This window comes from Tamandua tetradactyla, chromosome X (genome assembly GCF_023851605.1).
Source record: "Tamandua tetradactyla isolate mTamTet1 chromosome X, mTamTet1.pri, whole genome shotgun sequence".
Taxonomy (NCBI): domain Eukaryota; kingdom Metazoa; phylum Chordata; class Mammalia; order Pilosa; family Myrmecophagidae; genus Tamandua; species Tamandua tetradactyla.
Window position 1 is genome coordinate 166,189,690 of NC_135353.1, and position 26,912 is coordinate 166,216,601.

Genomic DNA, 26,912 nt, shown 5'->3' on the forward strand with positions numbered 1-26,912 from the left:
CAAGCACTGACAACACTGAAGAGAAAAGCAGACATCTCTACAATAACAGTTGAAGACTTCAATTTGCCCCTCTCATCAACAGACAGAACATCTACACAGAGGATCAGTATGGAAACAGAGCTTTTGAACGACACAATAAAAGAACAAGATTTAACAGACATTAACAGAACATTACACCCCACAATAGCAGATACATATTTTTCTCAAGCACTCAGGGATCATTCTCAAGGACTGACCATAAGCTGGGTCACAAAGCAAGTCTCAATAAATTTTAAAAGATTGAAATTATACAAAACACTTTCTCAGACCATAATTGAATGAAGTTGGAGATCAATAACAGGCAGATGGTCAGAAAATCCTCAAATATATGGAGGTGAAACAATACACTCTTAAACAACCAGTGGATAAAGGAATAAATTACGAGACAAATCAGTATATATCTCGAGGCAAATGAAAATGAAAACACAACATATCAAAACTTATGGGATGCAACAAAGGTGGTGCTGAGAGGGAAATTTATTGCTTATATGCCTATACTGAAAAAGAAGAAAGAGCAAGAATTGAGGAATTAACTATTCACTTAAGAGAACAGGAAACTAATCCCAAAGCAAATAAAAGGAAAGAAATAACGATGAGCACAAAAATAAATGAGACTGAGAATATGAAAACTATAGAGAAAATTAACAAAATCAGAAGATGGTTCTTTGAGAAAAATTGATAAAATCAATGGTCCCTTAGCTAGGCTGACAAAAAAAAAAAAGAAAAAAAGAAAGAGACAGAATGCAAATAAAATCAGAAATGGAAGAGGGGTCATAACCACTGACTGCGCAGAAATAAAGGAGGTAATGAGAGGACATGACAAACAACTGTACGTTAATAAACTAGACAACACAGATGAAACGGAAAACTTCCTAGAAAGGCATGAACAACCAACATTGACTCGAGAAGAAGTAGATGACCTCAACAAACCAATCACAAATAAACAGACTGAATCAATCATTAAGAAGCTCTGAAAAGAGAAAAGTCCAGAACCAAATGGCTTTATATGTGAATTCTACCAAGCATTCAAGAAAGAATTAGGGCCAATCTTGCTCAAACTCTTAAAAATTAATTGAAACGGAAGGAAAGCTACCTAACTCATTCTATGAAGTCAACATCACCCTAATACCAAAGCCAGACAAAGATACAAGACAATTATAGACCAGTCTCCTTGATGAATACAGATGTAAAAATCTTCAACAAAATACTTATAAATCAAATCCAGCAGTACATTAAAAGAATTATACACCACGACCAAGTGAGATTTACTCCAGGTATGCAAGGTGGTTCAACACAAGAAAACCAATTAATGTAATATACCATATCAAGAAGTCAGAGCAGAAAAAACACAATTATCTCATTTGATGCAGAAGAGGCATCTGACAAAGTTTAACATCCTCTCAATGAAAACACTTCAAAGGACAAGAATAGAAGGGCATTTCCCCAACATGATAAAGGAAATATATGAAAATCCCACAGCTAACATCATCTTCAATGGGAAAAGACTCAAAGCTTTCCCTCTAAGATCAAGAGCAAGAGACAAGGATGTCCAATGTCATCACTGTTCTTCAGCATCGTGCTCAAGTTCTAGCCAGAGCAATTACACAGGAAAAAGAAATAAAAGGCATCCAAACTGGAAAGAAAGAAGTAAAACTCTCATTGTTGGCAGATATGATACTATATGCCGAAAATTCTGACAACTCTACACAAAAGCAACTAGACCCAATAAATGAGTACAGAAAAGTAGCAGGTTAAGATTGATGCTCAAAAATCAGTAGTAGTCCTTTACACTAGTAATGAGCAATCTGAGGAGGAAATCAAGAAAAAATTCCACTTTCAGTAGCAACCAAAAGAATAAAATACCTAGGAATAAATTTAACTAAGGATACAAAAGACCTATATACAGAAAACTACAAGAAATTGCTAAAAGAAATTATGGATATGGAAATTCAAAATAAATGGAAGGGTATACTGTGTTCATGGACTGGAAGACTAAAAAGAGTTAAGATGTTAATTCTACCCAAATTCATTTACAGATTCAATGCATTGCCAATTAAAATCCCAACAACTTACTATGCAGAGATAGAAAAACCAATAACCAAATTTCTTGGAAGAGCAGCATGCCTCAAATAGCTAAAAATATCTTGAGAAAGAAAACTGAAGTAGGAGGCCTAACACTACCAGGCTTTAAAGCACATTACAAAGCTACAGTGGTCAAAACATCATGGTACTGGCATAGAAGTGGATAGACTGACCAATGGAACCTAACTGAGTTTTCAGAAATAGACCCTCTCATCTATGGACAAAGGATCTTTGACAAGGTGCTCAAGCCAACCCACCTGGAACAGAGCAGCCTCTTCAATAAATAGTGTCTAGGGAATTGGATATCCACATGCAAAAGAATGAAAGAGGATCCATAACATACCCTATACAAAATTCAACTCAAAATGGATCAAAGACTGAAACATTAGAGTTAAGACCAAAAAACTTTTAGAAGAATATATAGGGAAATATCTTATACATCTTGTGATAGGAGTTGGTTTCCTGCAACTTACACCCAAAGCAAAAGGATGTGGAGAAAGAGGCACACTTATCTATTGGTATTAAATGGTGCAACTGCTCTGGAAGGCAGTTTGGTGGTTCCTCAGGGCACTAACTATAGAATTGCCATATGATCCAGCAATCCCATTACTAAGTAGACATTCAGCGGAACAGAAGGTAAAGACGCAAATGGACATATGCACATCGATGTTTACTGCAACATTCTTTACAACTGCCAAGAGACAGAAACAGCCCAAATATCCAACATGGACAAGTGGCTAAACAAGCTGTGGTATATATATATACAATTGAATATTACACATCTATAAAACAGAATAAAGTCATGAAGCATGTAACAATGTGGAAGAAACTTGAGGATATTATGCTAAGTAAAACTAGCCAGAAACAAAAGGATAAATACTGTATAATATCACTAATATGAACTTACATTAATGAGCAAACTTTCAGAGTTAAAGTTGAGAACACAGGATATCAGGAAATAGGGTAAAGATCGGGCATTTAATGCTAAAGGAGTATAGAATGTTCAGTAGGATTGACTGTACAGATCCAGATATGGATAGCAGAATCTACACTGAACAAAATTGAGTATGAGTCTGGTTCAAAGAGGAAGGTTAGGGGCACATATGACACCAGAAGGAAAGATAGAAGATAAAGACTTAACTGTATAACTTTGCAAAATCTAGAATGGTCAATGACAGTGATTAAATGCACAGATATAAAAACGTCTTTTACATGAGGGACAACAAAGGAATGTCAACAGTGTGGTGTTGAAAATGGGATGGTATATGGGGAAAAAATACAATCAATTCACACTAGTGTCTACAGTCAACAGTAACACTGCAATATACATTCACTGAATGTAACAAAGACATTATGCCAAAACGAAGTGTCAACAAGCCAGGGATATGGGGGAGGGGTATGGATTCTTTGCCGAAGGAAAGGAAATATCTTCACATAGATTATGGTGGCAACTTCTATGCGAGACCAAAGGGAGAGAGGTTTATGTGGTATAAAATTTATGTTTTGGGTAGCACATTATCTAATTTGTGTGGTCAGTTTACCTGAACACTGTAATTACTTACATGGAATACTTTTTTTTAAATTTTTTATTAATTAAAAAAAATTACAAGAAACAAACATTTCCAACACATACACTCAGCAATTCACAATATCATCACATAGCTGCATATTCATCATCATGATCACCTCCCAGAACATTAGCATCAATTCAGAAAAAGAAATAAAAAGACAACAGAAAAATTATATAACAGAAAAAAAAAAAATTTACAGGCCATACCCCTTAATGATCCCTTTCATTGATCACTAGCATTTCAAACTAAATCTATTTTAACATTTGTTCCCCCTATTACTTATTTTTATTCCATATGTTCCTCTCATCTGTTGACAAGGTAAATAAAAGGAGCATCAGACACAAGATTTTCACAATCACACAGTCACACTGTGAAAGCTATATCATTATACAATCATCATCAAGAAACATGGCTACTGGAACACAGCTCTACATTTTCAGGCAGTTCCCTCCAGCCTCTCCACTACATCTTGAACAACAAGGTGATATCTACTTAATGCGTAAGAATAACCTCCAGGATAACCTCTCAACTCTGTTTGGAATCTCTCAGCCATTGAATCTTTGTCTCATTTCACTCTTCCCCCTTTGGTTGAGAAGGTTCTCTCAATCCCTTGATGTTAATTCTCAGCTCATTCTAGGGTTTTTCTCAGACCCTTGATGCTGAGTCTCAGCTCATTCCAGGATCTCTGTCCCACGTTGCCAAGAAGGTCCACACCCCTGGTAGTCACGTCCCACGTAGACAGGGGGAGGGTGGTGACTCTGCTTGCTGTGTTGGCTAGAGAGTGAGGCCACATCTGAGCAACAAAAGAGGTTCTCTTGGGGGTGACTCTTAGGCTTAATTTTAAGTAGGCTTGACCTATCCCCTGTGGGATTAAGTTTCATATGAACAAACCCCAAGACTGGGGGCTCAGCCTATAGCTTTGGTTGTCCACACTGCTTGTGAGAATATCAAGAATTCAACTTGGGGAAGTTGAGTTTTCCCCTGATCTCACCATTCCCCGAAGGGGACTTTGCAAATACTTTTCCACTAACTGATCAAATCACTCTGGGATTCATCAGGGCATCACCTGGACAAACCAACAAAATTTCAAGTCCTATACAAAGTTTCATTACATGGAATCTTGACTAGGGCATAAGATCTTGTTGGTCTATACAGGTTAATACGATGCCCTGATATATCCCAGGGTAATCTGAGCAGAGAATAAAAAAGTACTGGTAAAGTCCCCTTGAGGGACTGGGGGAGAATATGGAACATTAAGGTTATTCTCACAAGCAGTGGGGACTACCAATTTTAGATGCTGAGTCCTCAATCTTGGGGCCTGCCCTTATGAAACTTATTCCTGCAAAGGAAAAGCTAAGACTACTTATAATTACACCTAAGAGTCATCCCCAGAGGCCTCTTTTATTGCTCCTATGTGGACTCTCTAAGTGAACTCTGCAGGCGAACTTACTGACCTCCTCCCTATGTGGGACATGACTCTCAGGGATGTAAATCTCCCTGGCAATATGGGACCTGAATCCCAGGGATGAGCCAGGACCCGACATCATATGATTGATAAAGCCTTGTGGATGAAAAATGGGAAGAGAGAAATGAGACAAAATAAAGTTTCAGCGGCTGAGACATTTCAAACAGAGTCGAGAGGTTATCCTTGAGGATTATACATTATAAAGATATCCCTTTTTAGTTTATGGTGTACTGGAGTGGCTGGAGGGAAGTACCTGAAAGTGTTGAACTGTGTTCTAGTAGCCTTGATTCATAAAGAAGACTGTATAACTTTATAGCTCTTATAACATGACTGTGTGATTGTAAAAACCTTATGTCTGGTGCTCCTTTTATCCAGTGTTAGGACAGATCAGTAAAAAAGTTAAGGATAAAAATTAAATAATTAATTTAATTACTAATTAATGAGGGGATAAAGGGTAAAAAATTGGATAGATTGAAATACTGGTGGTTAATGAGAGGGAAAGGTAAGGGCAATGAGATGTATAAGTTTTTTCTTTTTAATTTCTTTTTCTGGAGTGATGGAAATTTGTCCTAAAAATGATCATGGTGATAAATACACAACTATTGTGATGATATTGTGAGCAACTGCTTGTATAGTACAGTTGGATTATATGTGTGCGAAGATTTCTCAATGAAAATATTAAAAAAAAAAACTTCAGGTAGGTGTGTGTGTGTGTGTGTGTGTGTGTGTGTGTGTGTGTGTGTGTGTGTGTGTCTGTATAGTATTTATAAAATGTTTAGATCAGTTCTTTTTTTTTGGCTTAGGCAGAACTCTGGAAATTGAACCCAGGTCTCCAGCATGGCAGGTGAGAACTTTGCCACTGAGCCACTGCTGCCCGCCCTAGATGAGTTCTTTGGGTATAATTCTCACACTGGTACTCACCAGAAGAAAGTAGACTAGAAGCCTACATTTTTGTTTTGTTTTACGATTTTATTACGGTATATTATCACACCACACAAATCATCGGAAGTATACAATCACTAGCTCACAATAAAAGAAAAAAGGGGGGTGATCATATGATTAACCCCTGGAAGACTGAGGCAGCAAATGGATTCTTCTTGCCCATAAAACCAGATGACAACAATACAGTAAAAAACAAAATAAGCCATTTTAGCAGTACAGCTGATAATTCAAGTTTCCTACTGCTCAACTTGGAAGCACTGCTCATTAGCCAGTTTTATTTTTCATTCTGACATGAATTACCTACTGTGAGATGTTTCAAATTTACTAAGTGCATTTCATGAGCAGGTCCTCGCTTTGGACAACTAGCAATGACCATAATGGAAATCCTGATGCCTTAAAGGTACACACATGGTGTGATTACAGCCAGAGGGGCCCTAAATGGCCTGAATTCTCTCTCCCAGGGGCAGACTAGTGACATATGTCCAAGGTCAAGATTCTTGCCAGAATTTGGAAAAATGGGAGCAGGATTCTTACAAGACTTAGTAAAGTGCCATGTTCAGTACCTGGAAGTCACTATGAGGATGCCTGTCTTGTTAATGCAAACTCAGTGTAGCACCATCCCACCCTACCCACCCTCGTAGCTCTAAGATTCTATTACTTCTAAATGAAATTAGGGTGAAGCTAAAAGATGTGGCATGGGAAAGATTGGAATAAAAGGGAATCCAAGATTCAGATAAAGACAACCAAACCAAAATGTGGTACCTAATGCCATCTTTACCCTTTCTGGGCTGCTGTATGGTGATGGGAGTTGGGTAGCATTGTATGTGTTCAGGACAGCAGTCATTCAAGTGCAAGGGAAAGAGAGAGAAAAATGTTGGGGTCTGGAGAAGGCTGAGAAGATAAAGAGAGTACAACTACTTGATTTTTTAAAAGTGCAGAAAGAACGACCTTTTAGGTGGCCACCTCCTTTTTCTAAGTAAATTTTATTGGCATCTAACCAGTCATGGGTGTATGCATGGTCTTTGGCTGCTGTTGTATACAGTGACAGGGTTGAGTAGTTGTGACAGAATTTATGGCATTAGAGAAGGCAAGACGTTCAGGACCTACCACGCAACACCCACCCCCAAATACTACTGCATTAATGGTTTTAAAAATACACGTTTTTTAATCTTTTTAACATAAGGCTGGGTTTTTTTGTTTTGTCTTTTTTAAAGCAAACTAAGGAATTGCTGGGAAAAAAGAAATGCTCCAAACATGCAAACCCATAAGCGTTAGCTGGCATGGAAGCCCAAGTTTCACACGTGGATATCTGCCCAGCCATGGGGAGTCGTATTCGTGAGCATGGAAGACAATGCCCTCTGAAGACCTAAGAAAGGTGACTGACCTTTCTGAATGTCTCTATGGCTATGGAGATGAAAGCCACCGTGGCTTGTATCTGTGAATCCCTCGACAGCCTGGCTCATCTGACATAAGCTAGGCCACTGCCAAAAGGCCCAATTCAGAGACAACTGATATTTGGGGTTCATATAAAGAGGGAAGTTGGTAGAGGTAACACGGGCATAAAAGGTGTCCACAGGCTCCAGAGCAAAGAGGCAAGGTTCCTTCAACAAACGCCGGGTGGTCAGGACCAGGAACCCCCGTGGCTCCACGGATACTGTTCCTCAGAACCCACATGAAGGTGTGCTGGAAGCTTCTAGGCCCTTCTCTTTAGTGAGGCAAAGATACACCAGAGAACCACCTCTGTATACCTCACTGTAGTCCACAATCAGCCACCTGCTTCCTCTCTCCATATTTACCTTCTTATATACACAAGGTTAGGGTGAGTGACAACTGGGAATCTGGCAAGGAAGTACTGGCAACTTTTAGTGGAGAAACCCACATTGCAAGGAGTTAAAGAGTGAATAATGAGTACATTAGAAGGAAGAACTCATTTGTAATGAGTTTGATGGTGAAGGGGAGATAGCCCAGATACCCCCGGGAGTGGCATGATCAAGGGAAAGTGGTTTTCTTTTTTTATCATCGGAGGGAGACATTAACAGGCTGAAAAGAAGGTCCCTTTTGCACTTGGAAGGAACTGAACACATATTTACTTAAGCACAACTTTAGTATCTGAGACAAAGGAAAAAAAAAAACACACCTCAAAATGCACATTTAAATGTTAAACAATCCCCACCCTCTAACCCTTTTTCTTTATAATATGCCCTTCTGGGGTAGCTCCAATTCCAGAATATACACAAGAATTTTAAAATACAGAAGGTCTTTTTCAAGTACCAACTCAATTTATGGGACTTACTTTTAACAACTCTGACTAATTAGGAAAAGAGTTTAATATATGTTGCATAAAAATCACATTTGTGAAATTCTATACATGCTGTTTCCTGATGTTCTTTTTCTCTATACATGCTGTTTCCTGACTTTCCTAAACAAACATGAAATGAAAGTAAATAAATACTTAATAAGGTATTCCAACTTCTCCACGGAAGATGGAAATTTCTGTTTATTCGCAGAGGTCAGCTAAGCTCTTGCCTGAGGACCTGGAAACCAGTCATGAGTAGCACCCTTTCTCCATATTACAGAAACATTTCCTTCTCATACCCTCTATTTATCTTAATGTTCACAAATACAGTGAGGACAATTTCAATTTGTGATTTGTTTACACATTTTGACTATGTAGATTTTGACTACACCATATCTCTGTACAGAGCTGTTTCTAAAAGTAATGAATCTCAAATTCAATGCTAAAAGTCAAGAAGGAAGCAAGCAGGGCTTTCTCCACAGAATTTGTGCTTGCCACCATTTCTGGGGACTCATCAGTTTTATGATAGGAGAAGCCCTATGCTCTGGGGGGTGGGGGGCAATTCCCATCTCTTCTAAGGTTAAGGTATTAAAGTGGCAATTTTTATTTCTGGGATTTATATGAATCACAGAAAAAATATAAATCAGAAAAAAAATAAAGTTTTTATTTTAAAATAATTTCATACTTCAAAGATAGGTGCAAAAATAATACAAAACCCGAGGAGGGCCATGGTGGCTCAGCAGGGAGAGTCCTTGCCTGCAATGCCGGAGACCTGGGTTCGATTCCTGATGCCTGACCATGCAAAAAAATAAAAAATAGTAATAATAATACAAAACCTACACAGAGAACTCCAACATACTGCTCTATCCAGATAACCAGATACACAGACTTTAAAGATTTTGCCATACAAGCTATATAATTCTATCCTTCTATCCAACCATCCATTTATAAAGCTATTTGTTTATTTGTTAAACATTTGAGCGTAAGTGGTACAAATCCTGTTTTGTTTTACATACCAATTTCTTCTCCTACGTTCTGACAATAGCCAATCCATATTGATCTACTACACATGGAGAACAAATGTGCATATTCCATGAATAAAGCCAGCTGGGATCCCAAGTGACAGATGGCCAGGCCTGGGTGGGGACACGTGTTTATTTATAATAGCTACTCACTCAATGGACCTCAGTGCATTGGCCCAGGAAAAATACCCACTTTACACAGGGAAACCGAGGCCCAGAGTGAACAACTTGTTCAAGGATCAGAGCCTGAGCCATTCTGCCTGGTCCCTCCAGGCCAACTTTGGAAGATCCTGGGCCCAGAGGCTAAAATACCGGTTTCCCTTCAAACATTCTCCTTGGGAGGAGGTGCTCGGGAGTTGGTTTCCTTTCCAAAAAATTCAAGTTGCAAAAGCCATGTGGTGTAATACTGTACTGCCGAAAACCTGAATATGCCCCTAAACAACACTTTGTAATGCTTAGGGTTACATCATGTGTAGTGAATGCAGGGGTATAATAAACTGTCTCAAAAGAAAACAAGCATGTTTGGTGTTATAGTTACTTGCAATAAAATAATCTACTTGGTCAAAATCAAAAGTATTGGAAGAAACTAGAAGTATTCCTATTAGAAATTAGAAATTTGTATTAGAAATTTACCTCAAGCTCATCTGGAGGGAGGGCTGGATTTAGGAGTCCCCCCCCCCCCAAATCAGTGGGGGCAAGAAATAAATCCTGGTACTAAATCCTGACCAAGGCCAAGCACGCAAAATTGTTTCCACCCCTTTTCACATTCATTGTAACTGAGCAGGATATTAATTTCATCTGATTTCATCTGAATAGAAGTGTCAAGGGAAGAAGAATCTACTCCCTCATCCCATCCCTAAGATGGGATGGCCCCAGACCTTCTCTTCTCCCTTTTAACACTCTTAATAAGAGCATCATGTGTAGCTCCTATTTTTCTATAGCCTAGGTTTTACACAAGGGTTGATATCTTTGTACGTAGCATGTGGAAGATGAGTTTCTGAATGACAGGAAATCCAGCCACTTACCTGACTCCTGCAGATAGCGATACACCAAAAAGTTCACCTCGTCACTGGTTATGCTCATCTTAGCCTCACCAACCAGCGATGAGGTCTTTATGAAGGAGGAGCCACCCTCTGTTAGAAAGGTAAAAGAAAAAAATGGGGAAAGGGTTTTGAAACACTGCTGATATTTTCAGTGCATTCATTTTTGAGATGAAAATAATGCATGCTGTTACACACATGAAAGTAAGTAATGTCTGATGAGTTATATTTTATAATTCTGAGATTATATAAAACTTTTGCAACTATATAAACAGGCACACACCCAAAGTTACATGTTTCCAGAAAAAAAGAGAGTTGGTATATTTTATACAGCTGGGACATAATAAGGTTTAAACCATGCTAATGAAGCAAAGTTCAGGGGCACCAGAGAGGGGGAGAAAAAACTTACGTTTTGTGTAAAAAAAACAAATAAAAAACCTACAACTGCTTTATGATTCCCCATGTGCTTGATAGCTAGCATGGATAGAATTCTGGACTGCATGCCAATAGACGCAGTGGGATCAGCACTGAGCAGTTTGCCAGACAGCTGGACAAAATGACTGACTAGACCAGCAGTGATGTCACCATACTCCAGGAAAGGTGACCACATCACTGGGTGATGCCTGATGTCTTAGAGAGATGAGTAATCCCAACACTTTCCACTCACAAGAAGGTCTGGGTTTCAACAATAAATAGCAGGGCCACCTTACCTATGCAGACCAAGAGAGAAAAACACACAGCAGTGTCGAGCTTAACAACTGGCTAAGTCACTGCCATATAATTCCCATGAAGAGGCCGGGTCCCTGGGAGGAATGCAGAAGGATGGAAGGCCCAGAGAACCCACATCTTGTCTCTTCCCAGTAGAACTGTGTGCCTCGGCTAGTCTGGCTGATTCCCAGCCCCGGGAAGGCCAGTGGAAGTTTGGGGGGGGTGGGGGGTGGTAAGAACTGTGGGGGCCTCGGTGTCCAAGGCAGTCAAGAATACATAGTCTCATTTTCTTCAAAATGATCTCTGAGAACACTTGTGAGCAAACCAGCCCAAAGGAAACAGAAGGCCATTAACAAATGAAATGCTTTGGCATGTGGACAAACCAGATTTCACTCACCAAGTAAGAACTATTTGCCCCAAAGAGCGGTACCCAAGAAAGGCCCTGGACTTATTTAAGTGATGTCACCAACATGCAAAACATATTTCAGGTACACTTTTTAGGATCTGTCTTCAGAGTTCATTTTGGACATTTTTAGGTATCTTCATTAGCAGCAACATTTTAATCATTGACTAAGAATTAGTTTTTATGTTTGTTCAGAAAAAGGCAAATGAACAAAGTGTCTGCTCAAGTTGGGTGGTATTTCTTAATGACTCAGGTTAGAAGCAAAGGTGGTGGCAAGGGACAGGCCTAGGCTGACCCCTGATGAGTCCTGCCCTCGATGAGTCCTGCCCTCGCATAACCCCCCATGAGGGTGGGTGGGCCCGGGTTCTACCCACCAGGGGGCAGGTTCTGTTACAGTATATATATTAAGTAAGACCCATCTTAGGAGACTGGGAAGAGAGACTCTCCCGCTGGCATTGAAGAAGCGAGCTGTACGACATGAACTGCCCGGGAAACTGGGGGCAGCCTCTAGGACACTGAGGGCCTCAGTCCTACCACCCCAAAAAACTCAAGGCAAGGCATGTACCAAGGCAAGGCATGTGCCAAGGCAGGGATCAAACTGCCAAACATGCATACACACACACACACACACACACACACACACACACACACACACACACACACACACACACACACAAGCAAACACTCCTTGCTTGCCCTTAAGACACCTGTACAAATCATGAAGAGCTCTAATACTTAAGCCCCTCACATATATGCTGGGGTATTACTGGGGGGGGGGTGGGCAGAGTTCCAAGGAAGGGAAGATCATAGAAAAGGAAGGAATCTCTGAAAGAGAGAGAAAAAGCCCTGACTGATGGAGGCAGGACCCACAATTTTGGAAAAGGAAGAGCCGTTTGAGAAAGCAAAGAAAGAGGGAAGAAGCTCAGGACCTTTGCAGGTGTGGGGAGACCTGCAGGATAAAAATTATTTTGACCTTCAGTGAGGAACAAGAAGCTGCCCTTGACATGGGCATAACGACCACAGGAAGCACAAACGTACCGCGTGCAGCACGTCGGCATTTACACGTCCTCTCCGCGAGGGAAGGCTTTTCTGGGGAAAGGATGTGAAGCTTGGAGTGGCTGTCCTAGTTAGTGAGCTGGTTCCAACAACGTTAGGGTCAACTGGGGTGACAGTTAAGATCTCGCTGTGGGCCTCCTGAGAGCCTCAGAGGTGAAAACTGTGGGGATTCAAAGCCTGGTCTAAGGATTCAGCCAAGAGGATTTCAGACGGAATAGCCATTCCTTTCTATCTCTGGGATCAGGGGGTGGGGAAGCAAGTTGCGCCACTCATTTCCCCATCTCTAAATTGAGGTTAATAACAGCACTTATAATGGAGGCAGGTCATTACGCATCAAATGATTCTAGAAGTCCTCAGAGCAAGGCCCAACACAAATTGCAGCTATCATTTTTATTCAGCCAACTCCAAAGATTCCTAAAGAGTGACCTGGAAGGACCTTTCAGCAGCTCAGGGAAATGCACACCAGCCAGGCCAGAAAAACGATTCAACACTCACCTCCTAACAGTTAATCAGTGATTTGCAAACATGCAAGGCAGCACTTTTAAAGCCCTGCAACGCAAGAACCATCACCAGAGGGTTGTGCTTGGACATTCTTATAAAATAAGTATAGTTGGAAACACAACTCTCACTTTAATACCTAACTGTTTTCTGGAATGGTATCTCTTTCCAGCATTCGAGTTCTGAGAACTCCAGTGGACGTTTTCCAAATTCTCCAGTTCTAAAATAAAAGGGTGCTTTTGCAGCACTGACTGATCCTCCTTGGCACTGAACAGAGGGTGGAGCAGGGTGGGGTTCTTAATTAGTACAATCCTATTTATTTACTTTCCTGACCCAATTTTCATTGGAGATATCTTCAGTTAGGTTGACCTGAGATTTCTGGAGTTGTGATTGTACAAAAAGGAAATAACCACCTTCTACCGCCGACCCTGCCGGTGTGGAGGGAAAGCTGCAGTACCCTCTAACTGTGCTGCCGGGAGAAGGAGAGGGAGAAGGGGGCGCAGATAACTATACTTAGTGCGCACTAATGACATCTGTGGCGTTTCTTAATAAAGATAACTATTTCAATATAAATAATAGCTTGGGATTAGAGCCATCAAGAAGCTTATGTTGAAATTACTTATCATATTTCTTCTTTTTTACAATTTGATTTCGAAGTCACAAAAACTGCTATTAATTCAGTTTTCTGTACAAAATAGTAAAAAATTCGGTCCCAAGAAAAATGTTTTCTGTCTCATTTTATCTGATTGATATATATATATATTTATTTATTTTATTTATTTATTTTTTTGCATGGGTAAGCACTGGGAATTGAACCCCCAGTCTCCGGCATGGTAGGTGAGAATTCTGCCACTGAGCCACCATTGCACTGCCCTATCTAATACATATTTAAAGTATTTAGTATGCTATCATTCTCTGGGAAGTGAACGAGGATTACTTTCTACCTAAAAATAAACAACAAAAATCATTAAGTTATTGATGTTATTAATTACTATTATGTTACTTTAAAAATTATAATACCCCAAGAGGTCTACTTCAGAGTTTACTGGTAGTTAAAAGACAGGACAAATTTTTCTTGCCAACAGGAAAGTATCCTGGTTCTGAAACAGTAAACTAGGCACACTGATTAAAGAAGGCTCAGTGCTCAAATTTTACATAGGGGGAAACACGGTATTTCTCTGACATCATGTAAGGGAAAAGTTGCTCTTTCAATAATTGCCCTATTATCAAAATACCTTTTAAAATCTTTTAAAGCAGTCCTTTGTTTATAGGGGATGTAAAAAAAAAAGTTTCTTATTTCTTGTTTCTGCTATTAGTCTGTCGGCATTTATGCTGGAAGAATTCACTATTTAAAGTAATTGTTTGGATAAGGCTCAGGTCTCTGGGACTCATTTCTATGCAGTCTTAGGAGCCAGAGCCAGAGCAGCTGGAAAACCTGCTCGAAATTACCTCATCATAAAAAGGCATTTTCCCCTCTGCATTTCTTCATGGAAATGAACAAATCCTTGGCTGACTTTTATGCAGCTGGCTCGTACCACTCCATTTTGCTTTGTTCATAATTTTTCTCCATTAAGACATGAACTGAGTTCTTTTTACTTCACAGAGTCCAGTTGAAAATGAAATTTTTTAAAAAAATTTTTTAAGTTTTTTATTTGTTGTGTTGAAAATGAAATTTTTTAATGCATTGAAATTCATATATTCAATCTGAATGTGCCTCTTCTAAAATCTGCTTGAGGACCAGCTTATTTGGGGAAGAAACAGGCTTGTCTGATTCTTCTGCACATGTTTTTCCTCCTAAGTATTCATCATAAAGCCAATATGTAGCACTTGAAATATTTTCTTGTCCAGTGACAGCAGGATTAAATAAATTACAGTTAATTCATATGGGAGCTACCATGCAGGCATTTAAATGATCTTTGAAAGCAATATATTACATACATTGTCTGCAGGAGAAGCAGGAGGCATAGGGCTAAATGCTTTATGTGATTTATCCCACTTAACTGTTTCAACTCCGAGATATAAATACAACCACTACTACTATTATCATTTGAAAGGTTAGAAATGAAGGCTGAGAAAAGTCAATCAACTTAAATCCTGATGGAAAGGATTTACAGTGATGATGCCTGACACCAAACCCTAGGTAGGCTCTTAAGGTGCAAGTTAACAATTCAAAGTTCTGGAATGGAATGATGCTTATGGCAACAGCCCAAACGAAGTTGTGTGTGTGTTGGGGGGGGGGGGGACCTCAACAAAACAAAAGGGCAAGCATGCATTTATAGTTTGATCCTCAATTGTGTGAAAAGAGTTTGAGAAAAATATGAGAAAATATTAGCGGTGGGTTCATCTGGGGGTTGCTTTCTTTCATATACCTGATTTCATATACAGTAAATACAAGACCTCATATACAGTGAGGTCTTGTATTTTGTGTATTATTTTACAGTAAGAAAAAAAAACTTCCAAAAAGGAAGGTTTTCACTAATTTTAGTCATACACATGTTTACTTATTTGGAGTCAAATGGTCCGAAATTATAAATTCCATCAATAACTGTTTTATTTCTAACTGGAGTTCAAATGTGAGGCAGCAGTCCCACCATTTAAAGTGGGATACAACGTAGCCATTAAAATGAATTTTCATAACTCAGGAAAACACCCAGGATATGGCGCTATGTGGGAACAGATTTCAAAATGAAACTTTCATGGTGCTAAATTCTGTCTTGCATGCATGCACATGTAGGGAAAAACCTGCAAAATGTTCATACACATGTATCTGGGGTGGGGTGATGCTGGATTTCTGCCTATGTATGTACATGTGCCTTTCTGAACAAGAATTGTTTCATATTAACATGTAATGAAAATCTGGCAGTGCTTTCAGAAATAATCAGTACCAGAGCAACTCTGAGCTCCTAAGGAGGAAATGACGCCATGGGATAGGAGGCTAGAGGAAGAGGCTTGTGTTAGTAAATTATCGCCATTCTTCCCAGGGCAAAAAATGTCCCATGGGGACGCATTCAGAAAGTGTCCTTTCTGTGGCTGGTCACCCTTCTGGGTTGATGTGGGACTGGCCGGGGCCTTCAGCCCAAGGCGAGGTGGCAGACACTGTCCCATGACAGGAAGGCAGTGGGCCAGGAGCCAGGTCCAAGGCAGCCAGCAGGTATCCGGAGTGGCCACGGCGTCCCCTCCCCAAGACCCAGTGAGCTTGCCAACCTGACCCCTTCTACACCTTTTCTCTGCCTGCCAAGGAGGTAGTCCCAGAAGGAAGCCTACCTAAAAATGTTCATTTTGATAAATGCAACCTACTGCTAAGAAAACGCTGCATCATGGGAGCCAGAGAATGCAACCAAGACAAACAGTACAAACAAGAATACTCCTGTTATAGCCTTTTCTTCTCTTCAAAGGTAGATATAAGTTCTTGTACCCTAGATTGTAAAGCAGAAGGCCCTGGAAACACTGACAGCTACAGCTTTCAAATAAGGCTGTCTCCTTCTCTCCTGGTTTTCTAATATCTTGGTCTTTAAGGTCACACTCCTGAAGTCTATTAATTATCAGCCAGTTTCTAAGCAGAAATTAATTTACAGATTTACCAATCATTAAGCTGGAGCCCCTGCAAATAGGTTCTACAAAATGTGTACTATGCCCTCGAACAAATTTCAGGAATACACAAAGGCTGGTTACGAAACCTCTAAGACACTGTGATACCTGCCCAGTGATGCGGGATTTCCTTTGATTCGTGACGGGATTTATATTCCGTGGAGGGTAGTCATAGCAGTAAACTGCTCATGATGTGGCTGGCAGAGTTTTGAAAAATAAACCTTGTGGCTTCTTCTGTGGCTATAAAGGCAGGCAATGCCTCACCCACTGAGAGGGCCTGGATGTCGTATGACCTTTGATATTATATCAATTTTTTTGTACTTCCATTTACATGAATAACCAAGAAACTCTTTAAAATGTTAAAACGAAAAGCATTTTGAACTCAAGAATTGGATGGCAGTCAAACTGCCCTCCTATTTATGTTAGTAAACACAGATACTAAATTTTATACTTAAATGCTCAGCAGCTTAAATTTCCACTGCCATAAGACTGGGAACACTTAAAATACAAAATCAAATACTGAGCCACCTTGGCCCCAATGACATTGGAGCTGGGTTATCCTCTATGGCGGGGCTCTCCTGTGCATTGTAGGATGTTCAGCAGCATCCTTGGACTCCACCTCCCCCTTCCCCACCCAAGTTTTGACAACCCAAATGGGCTCCAGACATCACCAAGTGCCCTCTGGGGGGTGGTGGTAGAGGGAGGAGCAGAAATCCCCTCTGGGTGAAAGCTCTGAGTTGGGGCTGTTACCTAAGTCCAGAGTCACTCTGAGTTATGTGCCAGAAAGATCCTGTTTTGGTTTGTTAAAGCTGCTAGAATGCAATATACCAGAATGGCTTTTAAAAAGGGAATTTATTAAGCTGCAAGCTTAAAGTTCTAAGGCTATGAAAATGTCCAAATTAAGGCACCAACAAGAATTATCTTCACTCAAGAAAGGCTGATGCTGTTCAGAACACCTCTGTCAGGTGGGAAGGCACATGGCCCTCTGCTAGCTTCATGAAGCTTCCCTGGGGGCATTCTCCTTCTGCATATCCAAAGGCTCTGGCTGTGTGGGCTCTAAAGCTTTTTCCAAAAGGGTTCCCTCTTAAAGGGCTCCAGTAAGCAGCCCCACTTTGAATGGGTAGAGATGCATCTCCATGGAAACCACCTAATCAAGAGGTCCTACCCACAACAGGGTGTGTCATATCAAAAGGAGCCCACCTAGCAGTACTGAATGAGGACTAAAAATCATGGCTCCTACGAGGTACATAACAGTTTCAAACTAGCACAGATCCTCAAATTCCTTGGGTAAAAGCTGTGGTGCCCTGAACATCTACAAAGGGCTAAGTAACCACAGCTCAGGCTGTATCTTAAGCACATCACGGACTTCACAGAGGGCTCACCTACAGGTGCCTTCAACTCAAAAGGGCCACAGTTAGGGAGGTGGAAATAAAACAGCCACAATCCTCTGGGCCAGAGTCAGCACTGAGGCCCATGGGTTAAATCCCTTGCCCTTCAACTCCCACAGGCAAGCTAAGAATGGTTTTTACATTTTTAAATGGTTGGGAAAAAAAAAAATCAAAAGAATGGTATTTTGTAACTGCCATGTGATCCAACAATCACATTACCGGTAGATCCAGAAGAACTGAAACCAGGGATGCAAACAGACATTTACACACCAATGTTCACAACAGCATTACTTACAACTGCCAAAAAATGAAAGCAACCCAAGCGTGCAGCAACCAGTGGGTGAATAAACAAATATGGTATATACATACGGTGGAATATTATTCAGCTACAACAAGGCCTGAAGTCCTGATACATGTAACAACCTGGTTGAATCTTGAGGAAATGTTGAACAAATAAGCCAGACACGAAAGGAAAAATATCACATGGTCTCACTATTATGAACTAATTATAATGAGCAAACTCAGAATAAAATCTAAAGTACAGGTTACCAGGAGACAGAACAAAGGTAGAGAATGGGCAGATGATGCTTAAGGTAAACAGAATTTTCAATAAAGGCTGATTTTAAATATTTGGAAATTGATAAGAGATGAAGGTAGCACAATTCTGCCAGTGTAAATAAAAGTGCTGAGTGTGAGTATGGTTGAAAGGGGAAGTCAAGGGTCATATATATTACTAGAAGGAAAGCTAGGGTACAAAACATCAGATTATATAATACAGCAAAACCTGTTGTGGACAATGGCTATGGCTAATTGTACAAATATAAGAATGTTCTTACATGAACTATTATTACAAGGTGTTAATAACAGGATAGTATGTAAGAAGAAAATACAACTAATGCAAACTATGGAGTATAGTTAACAGTAACATTGTACTATTCTTTCATAAACTGTAAAAAAGGTACTATACCAAAGCTAAGTGTCAACAATAGGGGAAGACAAAAGGTACGGCATTGCTTTTTTTCCAGAGCCATGAGAATGTTCTCAGATTGATTATGACGGTGAATGCACAACTCTGTGATTATACTGAGAACCGCTAACTGTACACTTTGGATGAACTGTGTGGTATGTGAATAAAACTGTTTAAAACAATAGTATTTTGTGACTTCAAAATGATCAAATACAGAAATTCACATTCCAGTATCCATCAACAACACTTTACTGGAACTCTGCCATGGTCAGTCATTTATGTACTGTCTGTGGCGACTTTGGCACTATAATGGCGGAGCTGAGTAGTTGCTACAGAGACCGCAGGACCAAAAGAGTCTGAAAATAGATTTGACTCTTGACAGAAAATGTCTCCCGATGCCTGTTCTTGGTCTTCCCAACTCTACTGCAGACGTGCCCATTTCTACACCAGAGAACAACTGACAAGTCTCTTACAGAGCTTGATATCTTTCTGCCTGCTAACCAGAACAGTGACACCCCAAAAGGGAGACAGTTCATGTGAACATGTCAACCATTTAGAACTGACATCTGAGAAGAATACCATGACTTGCTGTGGATGGTTTTCAAAGGGGCCATGTCTAAACCACAAAAACCGATGGGAACAATTATGATCCCTCATTTTCTGATGCACAGCATGCAATACAGCTTCTAAGTGAATAGAGTTCACACATTATTTACAGATTGCTGCAAACATTCTGAAGAACCGTAGGTATTGTGTGGTAGGTAAAATAATCCCCAGTGGCAATTTGCATATGTAGATTGTACAAGTTATCAACTGCTACCAAAAAACTCAGTCAGTTACAGACCTAAACACAAATGTTTCATACACAGTAGGAGCTCAATCAATGTGGGCTCAGTTCAGTTAAAATTGAAGAGTACGTTTCCTTAGTGATGAATTAATATCCAAACAAAACACTGAATGAAAAACAGATTCCCTGTCTTGCATCCTTGTGAAATTTAGAATATGGTTCAATTGTACTTCAAAATATTGACAGATAGGAGAGTCACTTTGGAAAACTGTCTGGCAGTTTCTCAAATGCTAAATACAGTTACCACATGACCCAGCAATCCTACTTGTAGGGATTTTCAGAGAATTAAAAATGCATATCCACACAAAAACTTGCAGGCAAATGCTCCTAGGGCCACTATGCTTAATATCCAAAAAGTGCAAACAACCCAAATGTCCATCAACCGATTAACACGTAAACAAAATGTGATCCATCTAAACCATGGAATAGCATTTGGCAATAAAAAAGAAGCACTGATACATGTTACAACATGGATGAACCAGGCAGGAAAACACTATGCCAAGCAAAAGAAGCCAGTCACAAAAATCAACATAACATTTTATAAATATCTGTTTTCATCAAAAACTGCACTTTTCAGATATTTAATATAACAAAATTCTTAGACATGCTTAATTTAATAAAACCAGTTGGGCATTTTGGTTTTAAGCAAAAATACCTCAAATAGTAAAGTTCTTATTTTAATGAACTGTAAGCCTACATTTGTTATGGTTGCTTCTCTTAAAACAAGAAAGCAAATATCAATTTTTCTGTTTTTAAATAACAAAAGTTGTAGGGTTTTCTCACTTGGAAAAACATTAAAGAACTAACTCCCTGAATTTCATCTACCAAAAGACTGCAACTTCTATGGAACTTCTTTTTTGGGGGGGGAAGGAAGGAGGACAGTAGGCATCAGTCATGGATTTGGATGTGGGCTTCAATTCCTGATGGCTGCAGAGTTATTTGGATTGCTTCTAGAAGCCTGAAAGTACTAGATCCATATAAAGCAATCTGTAAGTTTTTCTAGTAAGTCTCAAGGTTTACCAGTGAATCAATTTGCAGATATATATGAATCATATTAAGAAACGAATAAAGCACAGAATTAAGTCATGGGGTGAAATAAAATCTAAACCCAATGTCCTAATCAAAATTAACCTTTAGGTTTATAATTCACAATGTTTGACAAGAGAGGCTGATTTCATAATTTTTCTGGAAAGACCCAGAAAAGTTTATGAGCTTGTTCGGTACACAAAAATTCTTCAAAGGCAGTAAAAGCCTAATTCATCCTTCAGAATTGACTACAAAGCTAGTAATGAATTTTGATCTACTCCTTTCAAATTCAGCAAGGAAAATGACCTGTACTGTCTTTCTGAAAAATAATTCTAAAACAGAAGGTGTTTAGGTTTTGGCAAAATGCAGTTGTGCTTTTCAAAAGGTTTTTGGGTTAAATGGGAGTGAGCGAACAAAACATGAGCTGCTTACCTTTATGGTGACTTCATGTGTAGACCTTCAGACAAGTGAGTGTGCCAGCATCCAATCATATAAACCGCAAGGTACTTGCTGGGGCCTTCCTAGTGAGAAATGGGGAGATTTGAAAACAAGGCGTAAAAGGCTTTGTGAAGGATTCATTTATTACCTCTCCTATGTTTGAATGTTTTCTCTTGAAAATCAGTGACATGGTGTTTGTTTTTTATATTTTATTGTTTAATAATATTCATTATAGTCCCTTTCAAAGAGCTATGGGCAGCGCGGGGGGAGGGGTTGTGTTTGCAAAGTAAAAAAAGGACATTAAGATGGAAACGGTTTAAACAGGTATTATGAAATCTGAAAGGAAACCATTCAAAATAGAACAGTCATAGTAGCTCAGACTTTGCTAGTGCTATTATTTACAAATATAGGATTGTTTTGGGACTTTATGTTATGCAGTAGAATTGATAAAACTGTGCATAGCCCCCAGAGATGAAAACATGTCAAGGTTAATATTTACAGTAATCACAGCAAGCACTTCTACATCTACAACCACTCTCATATACACCTGTGCTCACAAAACCACACAACTTCAGACTCCTTCTTTCTTTGACTCTCCCAAAATAAGGTTACAAAATGTACCTACTAATATGTCTCAGTTCTTCAATTAGCGATTGATATCATTTATTTCCATTTGGATTGATTCTTTAAGAATCCAGGATTACGTCTCATAGAAAGGTAATCAATCACTTACATATAAAACTTGTTTTCACTTTTCAGTAACTATAAACCCAGCCTTTACTTAACAGTATGTTTTCTTCAATTTTTTTTATTGTATAGTATAACATATATATAAAGCAAAGAAATAAAAGAGCAATAGTTTTCAAAGCACTCTTCAACAAGTGGTTACAGGACAGATCCCCGAGTCTGTCATGGACTATCATATGATCCTCTCAGATCTTTCCTTCTATAGGAAATAGAATATAGGAGGCCAGAGGGCTTAAAAATTTTTTTTATCATTAAGTCGATTTTTTTCCTGCTTTTGTGAAAAATAACATATACACAAAAAAAGCTATTAATTTCAGAGCACAGCAGCACAATTAGTTGTAGAACATATTTCCGACTTTGACATGGGTGACAATTTCACGATTTTAGGTTTTGACTTGCAGCTGCTCTAAAATACTGGAGACTAAAAGAGATATCAATTTAATGATTCAGCATTCATTTTCATTTGTTAAATCCTATCTTCTATGTATAACTCCACCATCAGGTTTGATTTCTCCACACCTCTCTTTAGGGTCGTTTGGTCTATGGCAATTCTAAAGTTTTGATATTGGAAGGGTCTGTCACTAATATGCGGTAGGAAGATGGAACTATCTGATGTTCTGGAGAGGCTGGGCTAGGTTTCAGGACTTATCAGGACCAGGGACCCAACTGGAGGTTGTAGGTTTCTGGAAAGTTATTCTAGTGCCTGGAACCCTTGTGGAATCTTATATATTGCCCTAGGTGTTCTTTAGGGTTGGATGGAATAGTCCTGGTTGGGGATTGGCAGGTTATGACAGGTAGCAAGGTCTAACTGAAGCGCATGTAAGAGCAACCTCCAGAGGAGCCTCTCGACTCTATTTCAACTCTCTCTGCCACTGATAATTACACTTCTGTTGCCCCTTTTGGTCAGGATGGAATTGCTAATCCCATGGTGCCAGGTCTGGATTCATCCCTGGGAGTCATCTCCCACATCCCCAGGGAGACTTTCACCCCTGGATGTCATGTCCCATGTAGGGGGAAGGGCAATGATTTCTCTTGCAGAGTTGGGCTTAGAGACTGACAGGTCCTACAGAAGCAACTCTTAGGCATGCCTATAGGTAGTCTAAGCTTCTCCACTACCTACAATAAACTTCACGAGAGTAAGCCTCATGATCAAGGGTATGGCCTATTGATTTGGGTATCCCTAAAGTTTGACACAGTATAAGGGGATTCCCTGATGGTAGGGTTTAATAGTTCCTTATTCTTTCCCCCTCCTTCAGGGGACTTTGCCAATACTTTTTGACTATATACTAAATATACTCTAGGCTGTTTCCAGGCATTACAATAACCTATACAGGATTAAAGGACCTTTTTCTTATCCTGTGCTCCCTGTGTTTCAACTGTTTAAAGGAGCTATATAGGCAGGTTTAATTAGATTACACACTACAGAAAATTTCAGTTCCAGGTCAAATAAACTTTTCTTCCACTGGTTTCAAAGAGTATGTGTGGTTCTAAAATATAGACACTGTTTCTTTACCCCTATGTTCTGAAATTACATTAACCCCAACCTGTTCGGCTTCATTTTGATCTCTAAATATCAGGTTACATATATAAAACAGCCTCTCAAAATCCTGAAATAATAATCACCACTCCAGACTAAATGTGTCTGTTCTAAAAGCTTACAATCTAAGCCCCTATTTTCTTATAAGCATTTTCTAAAGGTGACCATACCATTGTTGATTTTTGTTTCTGGCTTGTCTCACCAAATGTCCCACATGTTCATTCACATTGTTCCTTTTTGTAGCAGCACAGCCTTCATTCATAAGTTTACACCATCGTTCACCAGTCTACTCCTCTGTCAGTGCATCCTTCAGCCACCTGCATATACTGGGTATCATGTAGAGGACCCAAAGTCCACAGTTCATCAACATTCTCAATTTTAGATCATTTCATTGTTTCCAAGAGTCAGAAAACCAATGAACACACTCCTGCCAAACAGAAAATCTAAACCTCCTCTTAACTTTTGTCCCTCACCCCATTATTTACCTCTTCTTTGTTGCTGCGGTAGTGTTGATGTTTTCTTTTGAACATAGCCCATAGCATGCAATAGCAATTTTCCCCCTGTACCCTGGACTTAAGCACTCTTTAAACATGAATCATATCTTTGAAGTAATTCTTACCAGAACTCATTCATATTTCTAGTGTGAATCAGTGGGACACGTAGGTCTATACAATCCCTTTCAATCTTGTTCATCTTCAATATAGTAATACTACTTCTAAACCCACTAGAGAATCACCTTTGCTCCTATCTATTCCCTTACAATGGAATTCAACCTCATTAGCTAACAGTTCACCCATCTTTAGCTTCTATGTATCTCTAAGTCCCCTATATTCTCTATTATAAGCCTCTGATTATACCTTTATGCTGGTCATAAAAGTACAATCATACAGTATCTATTCTTTTGTATCTGGCTAATTTCGCTCAGCATTATGTCCTCAAGGTTCATCCATCTTGTCATGTGCTTCAGGATGTCACATTTCGTCTTACTGTTGCATAATTTTCCATCGTGTATATATACCACATTTTGTTGACCCACTCATCTGCTGATGGGTATTTGGTTTGTTTCCATCTTCTCGCAATTGTGAATAATGTTGCTATGAATATCGGTGTGCAAATGCCTGTTTGTGTCGTTGCTTGTAGCTCTTCTGGGTATATATACCAAGTAATGCTATTGCTGGGTCATAGGGCAACTCAATATTTAGTTTCCTAAGGAACAACAGTATGTACATTTTTACAAAACTTCCTTGGTTATCAATGAATGCAGCCTTTCAGAGGGTTTAAATTATCCACAACATCTATAAACTCAAGAACTAAGGAAAATAAAAGCTCAATATATTCTCTATATTCTTTATCAACAACCTTAAGTGATAATTCAACAATCTTAAGTGAAAATAAAGAGGTGCTACGTTTAATACAATTAATCTACAAGTACACCTGAGTGAAAATGTTTCTTATTAATGAAACTATCAGAGCTTAAAACCACATCAATTGTTTTAAAGAAACTCAAACTGTTCCTACCACATTACATTTATAGGTATGCTTTTTAAAAAAGAAAGATTAAAACGGTTTCTACAGACAGGCTTATCGGCCCTTAATGCTTCATTACATACATTTAAAAGAAATCACAAGGATATAACAAGATAAAAGTAATAAGCAGGGCAACAAACATTTCTACCTCTAGTACTGGAGAAAAATACTGAGATTAACCAAAATTCACCCCTAATATTTGAATAGAATTTAAAGGACTCCAGAGTGAAGCAGGCATAAAGAAATACTGTTTTGCTTATAAAATAAAAACACATATAATTGTGGGGTGGGGGGGGGGAACCCTGCAGTGGAGATGAAACAGAACAATTTTCCTTATGTAAAATCTGGAGCAGAAAGCAAATGACTATTTTCAGGATCGGGCTGTAAACTACCAGAGGAGAAAATGGCCTTATGATGAAATTACTAAATACCAAAAAGTATGAAAATAAGAACAGATGGCAGCACAATAAGCCCCAAATTGCTTGTAAATTAAAACATTAAAATCCACAATAATCCAATAGGTAATTAATATACAAACAGCTCTTATTACAAGCTGTTCAAGAAAAAAGCTTTAAAACCAGATTCCTACGCTTTGGCCCCAAAACAGATGGTAACTCACAAATCAGATTCTTGAAATGGAAGATTATCTTTTATGGATGTTGTTAAACTCAATTAAGGGTACAAGGGCATTAGACATCACTTTTGTGTGACCGACTCAGAAATGAGAACTATGACTGATTAATAACATTACTCTGGCTATGAAACATATCAAAACTAATTAGTTCACTGCTAGAAACAACAAATTAAAAGTAGATATCAGAGTTTTTTAATCCATTACCTGTTCATTTCTGATTTTCCCATTAGAACCAACATCAATAAACAGTGCTGCCAGGACAGTTTACATATTGCAAACAATGTGTGTGACATTCAAAGATTTGAACACATGTAATGTATATTTTGTCCTCAACAGCAAATGCTGTGACTTGATAAAATGTAAAAAGGACTCTCATTTTCCACTGCTCTCAGCCCTCGGCCTGGAAGGGTACAGGCCACACGTACAGGTAGGTAGCCTTCTACCCAGTAGGCTTCAAAGCCCCTCATGAGGTTCTCTAAGCTGACACAACAGGGCACACACCAACTTTTCTATAGAAAGGATGTTAGACTAGAGCTTGTGGGGCCACATACATTTTTTCAAAGAATTAAATTCAAACACTATCATCACAAAAGAGAGATTATTTAGAAACTGCCAATTCCTCCCCCTGCCCCCTCCCAACTCATACTCTTTGGTTTTTTATTATCATACAAGAACATCTAGCTAAGATATTGGGTTATGTGCAGGTGAGCGGAGTGGCATGTCCAAGTTGAAATACTGGGTGGATGAAATGCTGAGAGGCAGAGCCAATCTGACCTCAGCAATGTGGAGTAATGAGGCAGAAGGAGCCCAGATCCCAGATGACCCCAAGACTTCTTGCCTCCCACCACAGACCACTGCACACCTCTCGCCCATAACAAGGGAGAGCTCTATCTGCTGTTGGAGCAATTGTATTTCTGATGTTTAGCCTCTTCCCTGACTGGAAACAGAGTCCCAGGAGAAAGCTCTCTTTCCCAACCACCCTCTCTCACTGCAGCCCAGTGCTCCAGAGGTTGCTGGGTCACAGAATCCACAACCCACGCACTGTACCATCTCTTCCCTGGTGGTGGTGGTGGGGGGGGGGGGGGGATTCT

The 26,912-nt window shown here is 39.4% G+C and overlaps 1 protein-coding gene across 7 annotated transcripts in view; it reads right to left on the reverse strand.

Annotated features, from left to right (window-relative positions):
• The window catches only part of TBL1X (transducin beta like 1 X-linked), a 329,283-nt gene that overhangs the window by 78,293 nt on the left and 224,078 nt on the right, over positions 1–26,912 (reverse strand). For all 7 annotated transcript variants that reach the window (XM_077146494.1, XM_077146496.1, XM_077146501.1 and 4 more), the window contains 2 exons: positions 21,371–21,459; positions 10,443–10,550 (listed from right to left, as the gene is read on the reverse strand). In XM_077146494.1, the coding sequence (XP_077002609.1) occupies positions 10,443–10,500 (58 nt within the window). In that variant the 5' untranslated portion in view covers positions 10,501–10,550; positions 21,371–21,459. The remainder of the gene's footprint in view (positions 1–10,442; positions 10,551–21,370; positions 21,460–26,912) is intronic.